This window comes from Mytilus edulis, chromosome 1 (genome assembly GCF_963676685.1).
Source record: "Mytilus edulis chromosome 1, xbMytEdul2.2, whole genome shotgun sequence".
Lineage (NCBI taxonomy): Eukaryota > Metazoa > Mollusca > Bivalvia > Mytilida > Mytilidae > Mytilus > Mytilus edulis.
The window spans coordinates 92,041,476-92,059,351 of record NC_092344.1 but is presented as its reverse complement, the minus strand read 5'-3'; the positions used below and the strand labels follow the sequence as shown (position 1 = coordinate 92,059,351).

At 32.6% G+C, this 17,876-nt stretch overlaps 1 protein-coding gene across 3 annotated transcripts; it reads right to left on the bottom strand.

Moving 5' to 3' along the window:
- Positions 1 to 504: 504 nt before the first annotated feature.
- LOC139494950 (uncharacterized) lies at positions 505 to 16,945 on the bottom strand. 3 transcript variants are annotated; one of them, XM_071283078.1, is made up of 6 exons: positions 16,826 to 16,945; positions 14,014 to 14,064; positions 10,430 to 10,480; positions 8,123 to 8,173; positions 5,813 to 5,863; positions 505 to 1,972 (listed from the first exon to the last, which is right to left on the bottom strand). In XM_071283078.1, the coding sequence occupies exons 1-6, from the start codon at positions 16,875 to 16,877 to the stop codon at positions 843 to 845; spliced, it is 1,386 nt and encodes a 461-aa protein (XP_071139179.1). In that variant the 5' UTR covers positions 16,878 to 16,945; the 3' UTR covers positions 505 to 842. The 3 variants fall into 3 exon arrangements, with proteins under 3 accessions (XP_071139179.1, XP_071139185.1, XP_071139191.1); XM_071283084.1 differs by lacking the exon at positions 8,123 to 8,173; XM_071283090.1 differs by lacking the exons at positions 5,813 to 5,863; positions 8,123 to 8,173; positions 10,430 to 10,480.
- Between the last annotated feature and the right edge of the window lie 931 nt (positions 16,946 to 17,876).

Genomic DNA, 17,876 nt, shown 5'->3' with positions numbered 1-17,876 from the left:
ATGAAATTCTGTTTTGTTGTTTCAGAGGAGTTGCGATGACAAGAATAGGACTGACAGACTGACGGACAGACGGACTGACCGACGGACAGATGGACGGGTCAAAACATTATACCCTCCGCAACTTTGTTGCGTGGTGTATAATAAATGTGCAAATTCTATAGAGCTTCGGTGTTTCGGAGACTTGGTATCTCGGATACTATGTGTCTCGGAAATTTAGGATTTGAAGGTTGTGTTTCGGTTCTTAGTTTCTAAAAGGTTATAATTGTTTAACAACTAAGTCGGGAACTCGGAGTCGAAAAACTTTAACTTTAATGTATCTCTAATCCTATAACTTACTCCGAGTTCCCAACTTATTTGTTAAACAATTATAACCTTTAAGAAACTAAGAACCGAAACACAACCTTCAAAATCCTAAATTCCTACCTTTGTTCATGCTATTTCAAATTTTATTGCAATCTTTATTTTTCTTGATACAGTAATGAAAACATATAGTTTTGTTCAGGAAATATAATTAAATAATTATTTTTATATCAATCAATACACAAAACACATCTTATGTCAAACGATGCACAACGACCATGACGACGATTACTGATCATAATATAATAAGTATCAAATTAACGAATAACATCTACCATTTATGAATTTGTCTTCAAAAATATGAACAGTTTTGTATATTTTAAATTTTTCAATTTATTATGATGTATGATGTATATGCAGCATTCATATCGAGTACTAGTAACCGAAGTTTAAAGCATATTATAAGTAAGTTGTCATTTGTCAATGCTATTGTACATCTTAAATTCTTGGATGAGTTTTATACTCCCTGACCAGACTTTTTTTTAATATATCTTATACTTATAGACAAGAAATTGTCCATTGTCAGCCTGTATACATAATTTCTTTAGCTGTAAGCTATATGTGATATATCGAGGGCCTGGTATTTTACTTCCAGATAATAAAACCTCGAAATCACCATTTTCAGACCCCATTTCGTACACTGTATTATGCCGCTTGCTTGCACATACAATGTTTTTGTGACCAACTGCTATTCCAGGAACAAATATAATACCCCTGGGACTCGATATTGGAACATGCCAAACAATTTTACCACTGAAATCTACGCACGAAACTAATTTCTTGCTCAATGCTGACACAAATACCAAACCCCTTTTCATGTCCAAAGCTAAGCGAATGGTATTACCTGTAAAATACGCAAAGTCACACGTGTTTTGTATTCTATGTACCATCTTTCCTCCTGTAGTAAGTATACCGATGAATCCATCTTCGCTTTCTTCAAATTCGACAGCAAAATGATCGTCGTTATAGGAAATACTGAATGGTTTATCATCACATTTGAGTTCATCTGATTCGGTCCAAGATGGGTTTCCTAATTCAAAGATTATTATTTTCTTGTCATGCGAACTTGTCACCGCAATTTTCTTCCCATACATATGCACTAGTCCTCTTGGTTCAAATTTTAGATTAAACGTATCTATTTCATCGACTTTTATAGGCATTAATAACTGTCCATTTTTTCTATCTCCTATGACGATTTGACCATCATCTAAAATGCATATACCACAGACATGCACATTTTTAATTTTTATTTCTTGAAGAATTTCTAGCTCAGATGAACAGCTAGAAATTGTGCGTTTGGCTCGTGGTTTATGTTTGATTAATTCTATGTTGACTCTGTCTGCCTCATGTTCGCAAGTACAATTATCACAAAGCACCTTCTTGCAAGTTGTACAAACGACAGTAGGTTCTTTTTTTTTACATTTACTGCAGTTAACGTCAAACACACTTTTTATAGTATGTTCAATCATACACACCTTATGCTTTGGATTACCTTTGGTATGTGTATCGCAACAAATCTCGCAGTAAAAACAGTTGCAGTCTACACACAGGGCACACGCAGACAGCATTTTACACTTGAGGCATTCATTAGCAGATGTCGAACTACCGGTATCTAAATATAAAAAAGGCAAACATATAAACCTTAGATTTAAAATTATCTAGCATCAACCACTATTGTATATTATTTAAACTGTTATCTTGTTCTTGAAGAAGAAGAGAGAAAAAAACAATGGACGCCTCCGGGTGCGGGAATTTCTCGCTACATTGAAGACCTGTTGGTGACCTTCTGCTGTTGTTTTTTTCTATGGTCGGGTTGTTGTCTCTTTGGCACATTCCCCATTTCCATTCTCAATTTTAATAAATGATGAAAATGAAAACCATATTTACCTTTTTTCTTACTGTTAGGTATTCATAGTAAATGAATCTATACACAATGAAATATGTAATTGTTATGATAAATATAATATATCTACTTTTACTGTATTGAAGCCTAAAAAACCCGGATGGGCCAAATATAACATGTATTGCCTACCTGGTATTTTTTTTTTATGTATTATAATCTAAGATCTGTCAAACCTGTTCTTTCATTATCTATTACATGCTGTATTTTCAGACAATAGGGAAATAAAAGATTCCGTCATATTCAGGAGAATAAATCACAAGCTATTGAAATTTAACGAGAGACGAATTTTATGAAATGCAAGGAATTAACCAATATATGAAGTTGATTAATTAACCCCAAAAAATATTTTAAAACGTCTAAATGCATTTTAATTCGGAAATATGATGACTTGTATGAGAATTCGAAATCCGATACTTTCAAAACTGTGTAAACCGAACAAGCTTGAGATATCTTCACTGAATCCATCTCAAAAGATAAAATTATTAATTTTCTTTATATTCTACAGATAATTTTAAAACAACTTCATATAGAATGAAATTCAAAACAGTGTGGCTGTGGCCATTGATTGACACATTAAATTCATCCATTGACTGGGAAAATTTACATGAACGTTTGTCTGTAACGACCACTGTTCACGACGTACCTACGATAAACATTTAAACTGTGGGGTCACCAAAGGTTTCTTAACGCCTTTAATTATAAAATAATTCGAAAAATTAATCAGGAATAACCTTTATGTTTTGATTTATATAATTGATATAAATCAAAACATCGCGTTATTTCTGATTAATTTTTCGAATTACTTTATTAAGGTGTTGAGAACCTTTGGTGACCCCATAGTTTAAGTGTCTTTAAAATGTACATAGTGAACAATGGTCGTTACATACAAACGTTCACATAAATTGTCCCAGTCAATGGATGAATTTAATGTGTCAATCAATGGCCACAGCCACACTGTTTTGAATTTCATTCTAAGATGTGAAAATTTTATATACTTATTTAATTTTTGTGTCTTATTCTAAAGTGTCCTGAGTACAAAGCTACGTATAAGTCTAAGTTTAACTTTAAGTAAATCAAATGTAAACTATAATAACTGTCATTTCCTAGATTAAGATATTTCAGTTTTAACCCCACACTAAACTTTACGACAAAAGGGACGATTTGTTGTTCCCTTTTTCCTTTTTTTGGTTGGGGATGTTCCTTGGCACCATCTTACGCCGTTTACATTCACAACTCGTTCGCTATGCCCGTGTCTGGTGTGACGTTGTAGATTTGAACGAATGTAGTATATGTATTACTGGTAGGTAAATTATTAAGTCAGGAATTTCGTTACCATATATTACTGGAAACATTTACTCAATTCTAACACAGATATGCAGATTTTGTTTTGACGTTTAGTTGTACCTTTTGAAAACTTATTTCAAACGGGAGAGCACATCCTAATGTTTAAGGAGATGTTGTTTACCGTCCTCAGAATTTTAGAAGCGATCCTAGTAAACTTATCGATTCTTTGAATAAACTTATTATAAAGGTTACCAATTGAAGACTGTAATTAGATCTTTGAATATTATTTTTATCGGTATTAATATTGATTTTTTTATCAGAAAATTGAAAATAAACTCAATATTATTGTTATATACATGTGCACTTTCATGGATCTACAATATGTCGATTCCTGTATATTGGCATTGCATAGAGTCATGTTTTTCTCTGACTATTTATGACATCTTTACACTAAATCCATTCAATGTTGGATGTGTACTGATTGACTATTTAGTCTTAGATGCATGATTCTTTTTATTAGTTGTTATATGCTTTGAAAAAGATTGTGAGTACTCTCATATCGGTACGAGAAACGAGAAACACATATGAACCAAATCAAAAAACAACAACCACTGAACAGACAGGTTCCTGTCAATCAAAAGACTGTATGTTTCTCTGTAAACTTGTATTTAGTTTAAAGGGAATAAAGAATCTATCTATCCATCTATCCTTGCAAAATTGTGTTGAAGCAAATACTTAATTATTGATTAAAAATAACACAAAAATTGAACACGTAACACTTACGAGAAAAAATAAACTTAAAGCGCTACTTTAATAGTGAATTTTTATGATTATTTTTGTTTAACTAAATATGAAACATGCAAATAAAAAAGCAACATTATATACAAATTGTCGTAATTTAACAAAATGACAAATAATTAACATCAAATTAATTTTGAAAAATGAAATTTGAAATATTTTTCGAATAGAATTATATATATATATATTTTTTCATTTCTTATTTATTCCAATAAGAGTGCACCATTTATTTACTTAGTTTTACTTTAGAAAACAGTACTTAATGCCAGATTGCTTTTATTTATTAACTTTGGTTGTGATTGAGTTTGTGGTTGCATTTTGTGTCGCTTATTCGTTATTTGGAAATCAATCATTTACAGTTCAGTATATAGATATTCAGCTTGCTACCAATAGACTAGAAAACTAGTATCTAATCCACAGTGGTACAAGTTCAGATTTAAATCAAGCTTAGATGATAAGATATACATGATATGCACTACACGTAAATGTCCAGCTGTATGAGTTACTTACATAATATAATAATGAAAAATTATAAAGCGCCCTATATAAAAAAAAATACTCTAAGGCGCAGTATAACTAGCATGGTTATTAAAACAAATAAAATACAAAACCATTAAACATATAATGCAATACTCACAATAACATGCCTACAAAATACCCAATGGTCACACCCATGACAAGAACAAAGTAAAACTACTAAAGAAACAGCAAGCAGATATTGAGTTTATAATAACCCGTTAATCAGATGGTAAAAGAGGGCGAAAGATACCAAAGGGACTGTCAAACTCATAATTAGAAAATAAACTGACAATGCCATGGCTAAAAAGGAAAAAGACAAATAGACAAATAATACTAGTAGTACACAAGACACAACATAGAAAATTAAAAACTCACAAAAAAAAAAACCACACAAAAAACTTTGGGTGATCTCAGGTGCGGTGCTCCGGAAGGGTAAGCAGATCCTGCTCCACATGTGACACCTTCGTGTTGCTCATTTTATTACAAATCCGGTAAATAGTCTAATTCGGTAGGTCAAATTCGTCAAAATAATCAGAACAAAATCAATAGGTCTTTCCACGGAAAAGTGGAAAGACCTAATGCTAATAAGAACACAACCAAAAGGTCTGTCAACGGAAAAGTTGAATGTCCTAATTAAACGTAGAAGATTATACCTGTAGAAAATGCAAGGAAATACAAATGTCGTTAGATGTTGTATGTTTTATCTGGGTTTCTTTTCGTCTACTGTGTTGCCAAAGAAAAGGTTGATCGGGTTTTCGTTTGAATTATTTAAAGTTTGATATGTTGCGCCTTATTTACTCGACAATAAGGTATATATTTTGCACATTGTTGATGACCGTAAGGAAATCTATAATCTATTAAATCATGCGTTTTGGATTCTGGTGGATAGCAGTCTCATTAGCCATCATACTACATCTCATTATTTTATTAAGAGTATATATTTCAAACCTAAGAGGGGTTTCTCTTCTTCACCCGGAGTTTGTCGTGGTTGTGAAAAATCTGAAAAGGAAAAATAATAATCAGTTTCTAGTTTCTGTTCAGGATGTGTATTATTCTTTCGAACAACTTCCTCTATTTAAAGAAATAATGATTATAATGGAAATATCATATAGAGAATTCGTCTAAATAACAGCACAACAATGTTAGATCTGTAAATTTACGGATGCAAATATTTGTTCTCCGTGGTCTGTATTCGAACTCATGCTTCTAAGTTATCATGGAACCAATTCGCCTGGTTAGATAAAGTTATCAGGATGATCCTATCCACGAAATCGAACATATATCTGTAGATAGGACCATGTATTTAAAAAAAAAAGATGTCAATGGGTAGCAATATGGCACATTATCAGCAAGGAATTGAATCACAAGGCCTTTATAAGAAAATTAAGAAAGGTATACTAGTAGCTGGAGAAAATTCGGGGAAATCGAAAAATCACCAGAACGTATTTTAATCAAGAATTTATGTATGTTCTATAAGGGAAATGTATAGCCTTTCAAAGATTATTTCGTCCAATGATTGAGTAGTTCAAAGGATGTTTTAGAGTAAATGCAAATGGCTTATACTGTTATGTAGTTTCCATTGCGATTTGAAAAATTCTTTGTAAGCTTCAAATATTAAAAATAAAAATTATCCGAAAAAATTATTGAATCACCGGTTCTAATATAAAATTCCTTTGCAAAGGAGACGTCGTCAAGACCTAACATGCGTATAATGATGGTGCTGGCGAATTTGATTTCCTTTCATTTACAGGTCATTGATGTCGGATCATGCATAGTTTTTCCGTACGCATATTTACGAGAGTACAGCATAATATATTAATACAAGTTTAGAAATTGGATTGTAGGATTTTACTTATTTTTAGGGCTTTGGAGTGATTTATACATCATTGATTCTAATTTCTCAATCCAGATTGGACCGTCAAGCGGTCCGCACGTGATTTAAACTGCTAACAGAAAAAAATAATTCTCGATTCATTTTACAGGTTAACTATTGTCCAATCGCTGACCACTGGTCTACATTCACCGCACGCACACAAAAGTAATGATGTTGTTATTGTTCTATAACAAACATTTATCGATTATTTTTCATAAATACATGAATTGGAGCAGATTTTTGCAGGAATGGATTTGTATTTCAGAAAGGAGCTAATTCATAAAAAAAGAACGATTATCGTTTTAATGATAAAATAGAAATTGGATTCATAAAAAAGGGGGAAGGCTAGATGTGTGGTTGCCGGCCTTGGACGATTAACAACGATAAATGTCGTGTACGCATCATAATAGCTGTACATTTTGAAGCTATAAGTAGTTAATTTGTTAATTTTTTCTTTTTCAAAGGCATGAAAACCCCCCCAAAAATGACCCATACTATTTCGACAAATACTCTGGGACCCAAGGACCTCACACAAAACGACTCTAGGTTTATACGGCTGACGGGTTATGAGTTCATCTGCATATCAATTATATAAAATACATAATGGGAAATAACTCTCATATGGAGTCTCCCGATGGCTTCGGTAAAAATTTAAGTCAGATCCTCAGGATACAAAGAGCAATTAGTGAAATAATTTGATCTTACTCTTTTACGGTTGCGAAGGAGAAGTGGACACAAGAAAAATGTGTTTGGGGAGATAACTCTTACGACGTAAGATATACGTTTAAACAGTGTCAGTTTCAAAAGCGCAATAACTGTTCGATATTATATGCGAAAAATCTAAGCGACATCTTGCGAAACCACAATACTACGCAAGAACAAAATATTGCGGAAGAAAAAAAAAATAACAACCTCAGAACAAAAGCCATAAATCTTTCCACGAAAAAGTGGATAGACCTTATAATAATCAGAACAAAATCAATAGGTCTTTCCACGGAAAAGTGGAAAGACCTAATACTAATAAGAACACAACCAAAAGGTCTGTCAACGGAAAAGTTGAATGTTCTAATTAAACGTAGAAGATTATACCTGTAGAAAATGCAAGGAAATACAAATGTCGTAAGATGTTGTATGTTTTATCTGGGTTTCCTTTTCGTCTACTGTGTTGCCAAAGAAAAGGTTGATCGGGTTTTCGTTTGAATTATTTAAAGTTTGATATATTGGGCCTTATTTATTCGACAATAATGTATATATTTTGCACATTGTTGATGACCGTAAGGAAATCTATAATCTCTTAAATCATGTTTTTTGGATTCTGGTGGATTGCAGTCTCATTAGCCATCATACTACATCTCATTATTTTATTAAGAGTATATACTTCAAACCTAAGAGGGGTTTCTCTTCTTCACCCGGAGTTTGTCGTGGTTGTGAAAAATCTGAAAAGGAAAAATAATAATCAGTTTCTAGTTTCTGTTCAGGATGTGTATTATTCTTTCGAACGACTTCCTCTATTTAAAGAAATAATGATTACAAAGGAAATATTATATAGAGAATTCGTCTAAATAACAGCACAAAAATGTTAGATCTGTAAATTTACGGATGCAAATATTTGTTCTCCGTGGTCTGGATTCGAACTCATGCTTCTAAGTGATCGTGGAACCAATTCGCCTGGTTAAATAAAGTTATCAGGATGATCCTATCCACGAAATTGAACATATATCTGTAGATAGGACCATGTATTAAAAAAAAAAGATGTCAATGAGTAGCAATATGGCACATTACCAGCAAGGAATTGAATCACAAGGCCTTTATAAGAAAATTAAGAAAGGTATACTAGTAGCTGGAGAAAATTCGGGGAAATCGAAAAATCACCAGAACGTATTTTAATCAAGAATTTATGTATGTTCTATAAGGGAAATGTATAGCCTTTCAAAGATTATTTCGTCCAATGATTGAGTAGTTCAAAGGATGTTTTAGAGTAAATGCAAATGGCTTATACTGTTATGTAGTTTCCATTGCGATTTGAAAAATTCTTTGTAAGCTTCAAATATTAAAAATAAAAATTATCCGAAAAAATTATTGAATCACCGGTTCTAATATAAAATTCCTTTGCAAAGGAGACGTCGTCAAGACCTAACATGCGTATAATGATGGTGCTGGCGAATTTGATTTCCTTTCATTTACAGGTCATTGATGTCGGATCATGCATAGTTTTTCCGTACGCATATTTACGAGAGTACAGCATAATATTTTAATACAAGTTTAGAAATTGGATTGTAGGATTTTACTTATTTTTAGGGCTTTGGAGTGATTTATACATCATTGATTCTAATTTCTCAATCCAGATTGGACCGTCAAGCGGTCCGCACGTGATTTAAACTGCTAACAGAAAAAAATAATTCTCGATTCATTTTACAGGTTAACTTTTGTCCAATCGCTGACCACTGGTCTACATTCACTGCATGCACACAAAAGTAATGATGTTGTTATTGTTCTATAACAAACATTTATCGATTATTTTTCATAAATACATGAATTGGAGCAGATTTTTGCAGGAATGGATTTGTATTTCAGAAAGGAACTAATTCATAAAAAAAGAACGATTATCGTTTTAATGATAAATTAGAAATTGGATTCATAAAAAAGGGGGAGGGCTAGATGTGTGGTTGCCGGCCTTGGACGATTAACAACGATAAATGTCGTGTACGCATCATAATAGCTGTAAATTTTGAAGCTATAAGTAGTTAATTTGTTAATTTGTTCTATTTCAAAGGCATGAAAACCCCCCAAAAATGACTCATACTATTTCGACAAATACTCTGGGACCCAAGGATCTCACACAAAACGACTCTAGGTTTATACAGCTTACGGTTTATGAGTTCATATGCATATCAATTATATAAAATACATAATGGGAAATAACTCTCATATGGAGTCTCCCGATGGCTTCGGTAAAAATTTAAGTCAGATCCTCAGGATACAAAGAGCAATTAGTGAAATAATTTGATCATACTCTTTTACGGTTGCGAAGGAGAAGTGGACACAAGAAAAAGGTGTTTGGGGAGATAACTCTTACGACGTAAGATATACGTTTAAACAGTGTCAGTTTCAAAAGCGCAATAACTGTTCGATATTATATGCGAAAAATCTAAGCGACATCTTGCGAAACCACAATACTACGCAAGAACAAAATATTGCGGAAGAAAAAAAAACAACAACCTCAGAACAAAAGCAATAAATCTTTCCACGAAAAAGTGGATAGACCTTATAATAATCAGAACAAAATCAATAGGTCTTTCCACGGAAAAGTGGAAAGACCTAATACTAATAAGAACACAACCAAAAGGTCTGTCAACGGAAAAGTTGAATGTTCTAATTAAACGTAGAAGATTATACCTGTAGAAAATGCAAGGAAATACAAATGTCGTAAGATGTTGTATGTTTTATCTGGGTTTCCTTTTCGTCTACTGTGTTGCCAAAGAAAAGGTTGATCGGGTTTTCGTTTGAATTATTTAAAGTTTGATATATTGGGCCTTATTTATTCGACAATAAGGTATATATTTTGCACATTGTTGATGACCGTAAGGAAATCTATAATCTCTTAAATCATGCTTTTTGGATTCTGGTGGATAGCAATCTCATTAGCCATCATACTACATCTCATTATTTTATTAAGAGTATATATTTCAAACCTAAGAGGGGTTTCTCTTCTTCACCCGGAGTTTGTCGTGGTTGTGAAAAATCTGAAAAGGAAAAATAATAATCAGTTTCTAGTTTCTGTTCAGGATGTGCATTATTCTTTCGAACAACTTCCTCTATTTAAAGAAATAATGATAACAATGGAAATATTATATAGAGAATTCGTCTAAATAACAGCACAAAAATGTTAGATCTGTAAATTTACGGATGCAAATATTTGTTCTCCGTGGTCTGGATTCGAACTCATGCTTCTAAGTTATCGTGGAACCAATTCGCCGTGTTAAATAAAGTTATCAGGATGATCCTATCCACGAAATTGAACATATATCTGTAGATAAGACCAGTATTTAAAAAAAAGATGTCAATGGGTAGCAATATGGCACATTATCAGCAAGCAATTGAATCACAAGGCCTTTATAAGAAAATTAAGAAAGGTATACTAGTAGCTGGAGAAAAATCGGGGAAATCGAAAAACCACCAGAACGTATTTTAATCAAGAATTTATGTATGTTCTATAAGGGAAATGTATAGCCTTTCAAAGATTATTTCGTCCAATGATTGAGTAGTTCAAAGGATGTTTTAGAGTAAATGCAAATGGCTTATACTGTTATGTAGTTTCCATTGCGATTTGAAAAATTCTTTGTAAGCTTCAAATATTAAAAATAAAAATTATCCGAAAAAATTATTGAATCACCGGTTCTAATATAAAATTCCTTTGCAAAGGAGACGTCGTCAAGACCTAACATGCGTATAATGATGGTGCTGGCGAATTTGATTTCCTTTCATTTACAGGTCATTGATGTCGGATCATGCATAGTTTTTCCGTACGCATATTTACGAGAGTACAGCATAATCTTTTAATACAAGTTTAGAAATTGGATTGTAGGATTTTACTTATTTTTAGGGCTTTGGAGTGATTTATACATCATTGATTCTAATTTCTCAATCCAGATTGGACCGTCAAGCGGTCCGCACGTGATTTAAACTGCTAACAGAAAAAAATAATTCTCGATTCATTTTACAGGTTAACTTTTGTCCAATCGCTGACCACTGGTCTACATTCACTGCATGCACACAAAAGTAATGATGTTGTTATATTACTATAACAAAACATTTGATTTCCTCTGAGTTCAGTATTTTTGTGATTTTTCTTTTTATCGATTAATTTTCATTAATACATGAATTTGAGCAGATTTTTGCAGGAAGGGATTTGTATTTCAGAATGAAGTAAATTCATAAAAAGAAGGATTAGCATTTTTATTATAAAATAGAAATGGGTTTTCTAAAAACTAGAGGTTCTTAAGAGCCTGTGTCGCTCACCTTGTTCTATGTGCATTTTAAAAAAAGGACACAGATTGATTCATGACAAAATTGTGTTTTTGGTGATGGTGATATGTTTGTAGATCTTACTTTACTGAACATTTTTGCTACTTACAATTTTCTCTATCTAGAATAAACTTTGCCCTTTAGTTACCGAGGAAAATATTTTGTAAAGATTTACAAAAATTTACCAAATCAATGAAAATTGTTAAAAATGGGCTATAAAGGGCAATAACTCCTTAAGGGCTGAACTGACCAATTTGGTCATTTATCTTATTTGTAGATCTTACTTTGCTGAACATTATTGCTGTTTACAATTTATCTCTATCTTTAATAGTATTCAAGATAATAACCAAAAAACGGCAAAATTTCTTTAAACATTACCAATAGGGGGCAGCAACCCAACTACCAGTTGTCCAATTTCTTATGACAATTCCACGGCAGATAGATATTGACTTGATAAACAATTTAACCGCCATCACATATTTGCTCTAAATGCTATGGTTTCAGAGTTATAAGCCAAAATCTACATTTCCCCCCTTTGTTCGATTTTTAGCCATGGCGGCCATCTTGGTTGGTTGGTTGGGTCACCGGACACATTTTTAAAACTAAATACCATAATAAGGATTGTGGCTAAGTTTGGTTACATTTGGCCCAGTAGTTTCAGAGTAGAAGATTTTTGTAAAAGATTACATAAATTTACGAAAAATTGGTAAAAAATGACTATAAAGGGCAATAACTCCTTGGTCATGTTGCCATATTCGTAGATCTTACTTTATTGAAAATTATTGCTGTTTACAGTTTATCTATTTCTATAATGATATTCAAGATAATAACCAAAAACAACAAAATTTCCTTAAAACTACCAATTTAGGGGCAACAGCTCAACAACCAGTCGTCCGATTCATCTAAAATTTCAGGGCAGATAGATCTTCACTTGATTAATAATTTCACCCCATGTCAGATTTGCTCTAAATGCTTTGGTTTCAGATTTATAAGCCAATATCTCCATTTTACCACTATGTTCTATTTTTAGCCATGGCGGCCATCTTGGTTGGTTGGCCGGGTCACCGGACACATTTTTAAAACTAGATACCCCAATGATGATTGTGGCCAAATTTGGTTAAATTTGGCCCAGTAGTTTCAGAGAAGATTTTTGTAAAAGTTAACGACGACGGACGACAACGGACGACGACAGACGCCGGACGCCAAGTGATAAGAAAAGCTCACTTGGCCCTTTGGGTCAGGTGAGCTGAAAAAAGTTGAGGGGCTAGAGGGGTGGTTGTGGGCCTTGGAAGATTAATAAAGATTAATTGCATGTACGCATCATGGTAGCTGTTAAGTTGGAAGCTATAAATAGTTAATTTGTTCATTCTTTTTTTTCAACTTCGGTGGCATGGAAATAAAAACCAAAAATGACCCGTACCATTTCGACAAATACTTTACAGTTAAATCATGTCCTGACTAACTTTTTGATCAATTTGTTTTTAATATTACTCTCACTTTTTTCTGAGTAAAAGCAGTTTGAAGTGAATATGAAAATTTAGAACAAGACCTTGACCCTTGCCTCATTTTTCTTATTGGGACCCAAGGACCTCAAATAAAACGACTATAGGTTCATACGGCTTACGGGTTATGGGTTCATATGCATATCACTTATATCAAATACATAATTGGAAATAACTCTCATATGGAGTCTCTGGATGGCTTCAGTAAAAAAATTAAGTCAGATCCTGAGGATTTAAAGAGCAAATTGTTGAAATCCTTTTGTCGCAATCTTTTACTGTTGCAAAGGAGTAGTGGATACAAGAAAAACGGTGTATAGAGAAATAACTCACTCAACAATAAGTGAACGGTTTAAAGATCGAAAGCAATAGGTCATTCCACGGAAAAGTGGAAAGATCTCATAATAATCAGAACACAATCAATAGGTTTTACCACGGAAAAGTGGAAAGAACTCAGTAAACGTGGAAAATTTTACCTGTAGAAAATTCAAGGAAATACAAATGTCGTTAGTTGTTGTATGTTTTATCTTGGTTTCTTTTTCGTTTATTGTGTTGCCGTAGAATTGGTTGATTGTTTTTTTTGTTTGAATTAATTAAAATTTGATATATTGAACCTCATTTATTCGACTATCAGGTATATGTTTTTTACATTGTTGATGACAGTACGGAACTATTTAATTGCTTGATAGCAGTCTCATTAACAATCATACTTACTACATCTCATTATTTTATTAAGAGTATATATTTCCTACCTAAGAGGGGGTTCTCTACTTCACCTGGAGTTTGTCGTGGTTGGGAAGAACCTGAAAAGGAAAATTAATAATCAGTTTCTAATATCTAGTATGGATCTGTATTAGTCTTTCGAACGAGTTCTCTCTATTTGAAAAAATAATAATGGTTAAATAGCTATCATAGGTACAAGGCTTATATTTTTTTACGATAGACGCGCGTTTCGTCTACATAAGACTCATCAGTGACGCTCAGATCAAAAGTGAGAAAGCCAAACAAGTATAAAGTTGAAGAGCATTGAGGACCCAAAATTTCAAAAAAGTTGTGCTAAATACGGCTGAGGTAATCTATGCCTGGGATAAGAAAATCATTAGTATTTTTAATAATTTATCGTTTTGCAAACAGTAAATTTATAAAAAAAATGACCATATAATTGATCATAAAAAGAAAATATTATATATAGATTTCGTGTAAATAGCAGCCAAACATTGTTAGATCTAATAATTTACGGATGCAAATATGTGTTCTCAGTGGTCGGGATTCGAACTCATGCTTCTAAGTTATCGTGGAACCAAATCGCATGGTTAAATAAAGTTATCAGAATGATCTTATCCACGAAATTGAACATATATCTGTAGATAGGACCAGTATTTGAAAAAAAAATGTCAATGGGTAGCAATATGGCACATTATCAGCAAGGAATTGAATCACAAGGCCTTTATAAAAAATTAATAAAGGTATAGTCGAAGAAAATTAGGGGAATTTGAAAAATCACCAGAACGTATTTTAATCAAGAATATATGTAGGTTTCTATGAGGGTAATGTATAGCCTTTCAAAGAATATTTTTTCCAATGATTGAGTCGTTCGAGAGATGAGTTAGACTAAATGCAAATGGATTATACGGGTGTGTAGTTTCCATTGCGATTTGAAAGGCTTTATGAGCTTCAAATATTTGAAAAAAACAAAAATATTCCAAAAATTTATTGAATCCCCAGTTCTAATATAGAAATAAATAAATGTAGTATGAATCCCAATGAGACAACCCTCTACAAGAGACAAAATGGAAACAGAAATTTACAACTATTGATCACCAAACGGTCTTTAAAAAGAAGTAAAATTTATACAGGGCATTGTTCGTACGGATGGAGATTGGTCAAAAATAGTTTTCATTTCAAGTTAGATATGTAGAATATATATATATATATATATATATATATATATATGTGTCACGATATCACAGTAGCATGGGTTCGAATCCCAGCGAGGGAAGAACCAAAAATTTGCGAAAGCAAATTTACAGATCTAACATTGTTGGGTTGATGTTTAGACGAGTTGTATATATATATATATATATATATATTATATTCTGGAATTTACAATTCAATTTAGAGTTCACAGATTCACAGATTATCGGATATAAACACGAAGCAATACAGCAAAGGTTTCTTTATAATTCGTATTGCCAATAACGTATACTGTTATTGGTTGTGTACGCTTTTAAACAGTTGTCTACCGATCTCTCTTATTGTTCTTTTTCTATTTTGCATTGATCTGTGGAGACAAATGTTTGACTTCTTGTTTGTAACGCTGTGCTCTCATCTGTGCTCTTATTAATTAAAATTTGGAGGAATTGAACGCATATGATTTATACATTATTCATAGATATTCATAGATATAGTCGCGGTGGGTAATTGTACGTTTAATTATATTTCTCTAATTCTTAGCTGATTTATTGTTTTCCTGACCTGCTGATTATTTTCATTTAAATATCTATAATACTAAAATTACGAGGTCCAATTTGTCAGCCGTCATCACGTAAAAACGACGAATCACAGAATTCAACTTTATATATAACTAATATAGTACAAAGGTGTAGATTAAAAATTACACCACTCCAGGCCCTTTTGTTTTCCACGTAATTAATATTGCCAATAATTAAGAAGTTCCGGGTCGAGTCCGCTACCGATACCAATAGTATATTCACCTGTTACCTATTACCTTATCTGTACGTTCCGCATCTGACAGGCGCACCACCAAATGTTGTATTCAGGATTAATATGCTATATACACGGGTCATAACCACAGGGTTGACACTACTAAATTGTCAAATTGTTACCTATTGTAGTATTTTAATCAGTAAGACTTTCTAAGATAACAATACGAATACTAAAAATCTGGACTAAAAATAAGGCGTATAAAATGTAGGTACAGTTTTCAATTTGTTAGTGGGCATGACGTAAAACAGCGAAGCAAAGAATTCAACTTTATTTATAACTTATATACATGTAGGACAATGCTGTTGATTAAAAAATACTCCACTCCAGGACCTTTTGTTTTCCAAATAATTAATATTACTGTTTCAGTTTGACGGGTTCAAACAGAAAGACTTTAAAGCAGAGAAAAACTGTGTATCTTATAATCGGCATGACTTTATCAGATGACAATACTAATACTAAAATAAGGCTTGCGCATAGTTATATACTTTAATTCAGTCACGGACCCGTGATATCACGGGTGTGTTCTAGTATCTTCTATAAATCAATAGAGAAACATATTCCACGATATTTATAAACTCTCGCCAATTAAATTTCAAATACTTAAAACGATCGTCGAGCCTCGCGATTTAATTTGAAAATTCAAGTGTCTCGAGTGGATAAATATCATATTTCATTTGATGCAGTGGTAAAATCTATATGAAATATTTAGAGACTATATGGACGTGGCCAATTGGAATCTTGTAAAAAAAAAGAATATTTTTTCCCGAATTTTATTTACCAAACCTTTATTTTTTCTATAAATGTATTTCAAAACATAACCTACACCTTCTTTCTCACCTGTTTGGCAAAGTTTTGTGTGTAATGAATTAAATGTTTCCAGTTTCAGCATCACCGTAACGAGTACTATTATAACCAAAAACAAGAACCCGGTAAATATAATCAAGATACTATTACTACAATCTGAAAGAAGAGAAAACAATTATTACTAGTATACAAAAGCTTTTATCCATACAAAATGGGATAGAGTGGACATTTTCATCGCAGAAGAAGACATTATTTAGTTTTTAACCTATCCAAGTGCCATTAAAAATTGATAATTTACAAGAAAATAGGATACATTTTAAGATTTTATTTCAACAAAAATGTGTTTTCCACCAAATCATTAGGGGAATAAGTTCATTTACGAAATGCATATAATCATTTTCGCCCTTAATGTTATGCTCACCTGGCCCAAAAGGTCCAAGTAAGCTTATCTCATCACTTGGCGTCAGAAGTCGCCGTCCATCGTTGTCGTCGTCCGTTAATATTTACAAAAATCCTCCCCTCTGAAATTACTATTCCAAATTGAACCACACTTGGCCTTAGGGTATCTAGTTTAAAAATGTTTCCGATGACCCCATTCATCAACCAAGATCACCGCCGTTGGTAAAATTAGAACGTGGAGGTAACATAAGTTTTTGGCTTATATCTCTGAAACTAAAGCGTTTAGGGCACACCTGACATGAAGTAAAAATGTACAGAATGTGAAAATATCTGCCCTAAAATTTTCAGCACATTATAGACAAGAATAGACTTCAAGACAAAATTTTGTTTTGGCGATGATGATGGGTTTGTAGATCTTACTTTACTGAACACTCTTGCTGTGTTGTTGGGTTGCTGTCCTTGAATTGGTAATTTTAAGGAAATTTTGCAGGTCAGTTTATGATTTTACTTATCGTCTACCTTCAACGTTATAAAGTTGCTTTACACATTAAAAAAAAACGTGAAGAAAATTCCTTGAAAAAGAGACGAGTTGGGTAATAAGTGTTATAGATTTTCAGGGAATTATTTACATAGTTATTTAAATGTGATATAAAGTAGCAATTAAACTGTTTAAGTGTAGAACATT

What these genes read in the sequence shown, in the direction of transcription:
- LOC139494950 (XM_071283078.1), bottom strand. Translation starts at nt 16,877, where the DNA reads ATGCTGAAACTGGAAACATTTAATTCATTACACACAAAACTTTGCCAA. An exon ending in CACAAAACTTTGCCAAACAG is followed by an intron (nt 14,065 to 16,825) that starts GTGAGAAAGAAG and finishes TTTCCTTTTCAG; the next exon opens with GTTCTTCCCAACCACGACAA. An exon ending in AGAAGAGAAACCCCTCTTAG is followed by an intron (nt 8,174 to 10,429) that starts GTTTGAAATATA and finishes TTTCCTTTTCAG; the next exon opens with ATTTTTCACAACCACGACAA.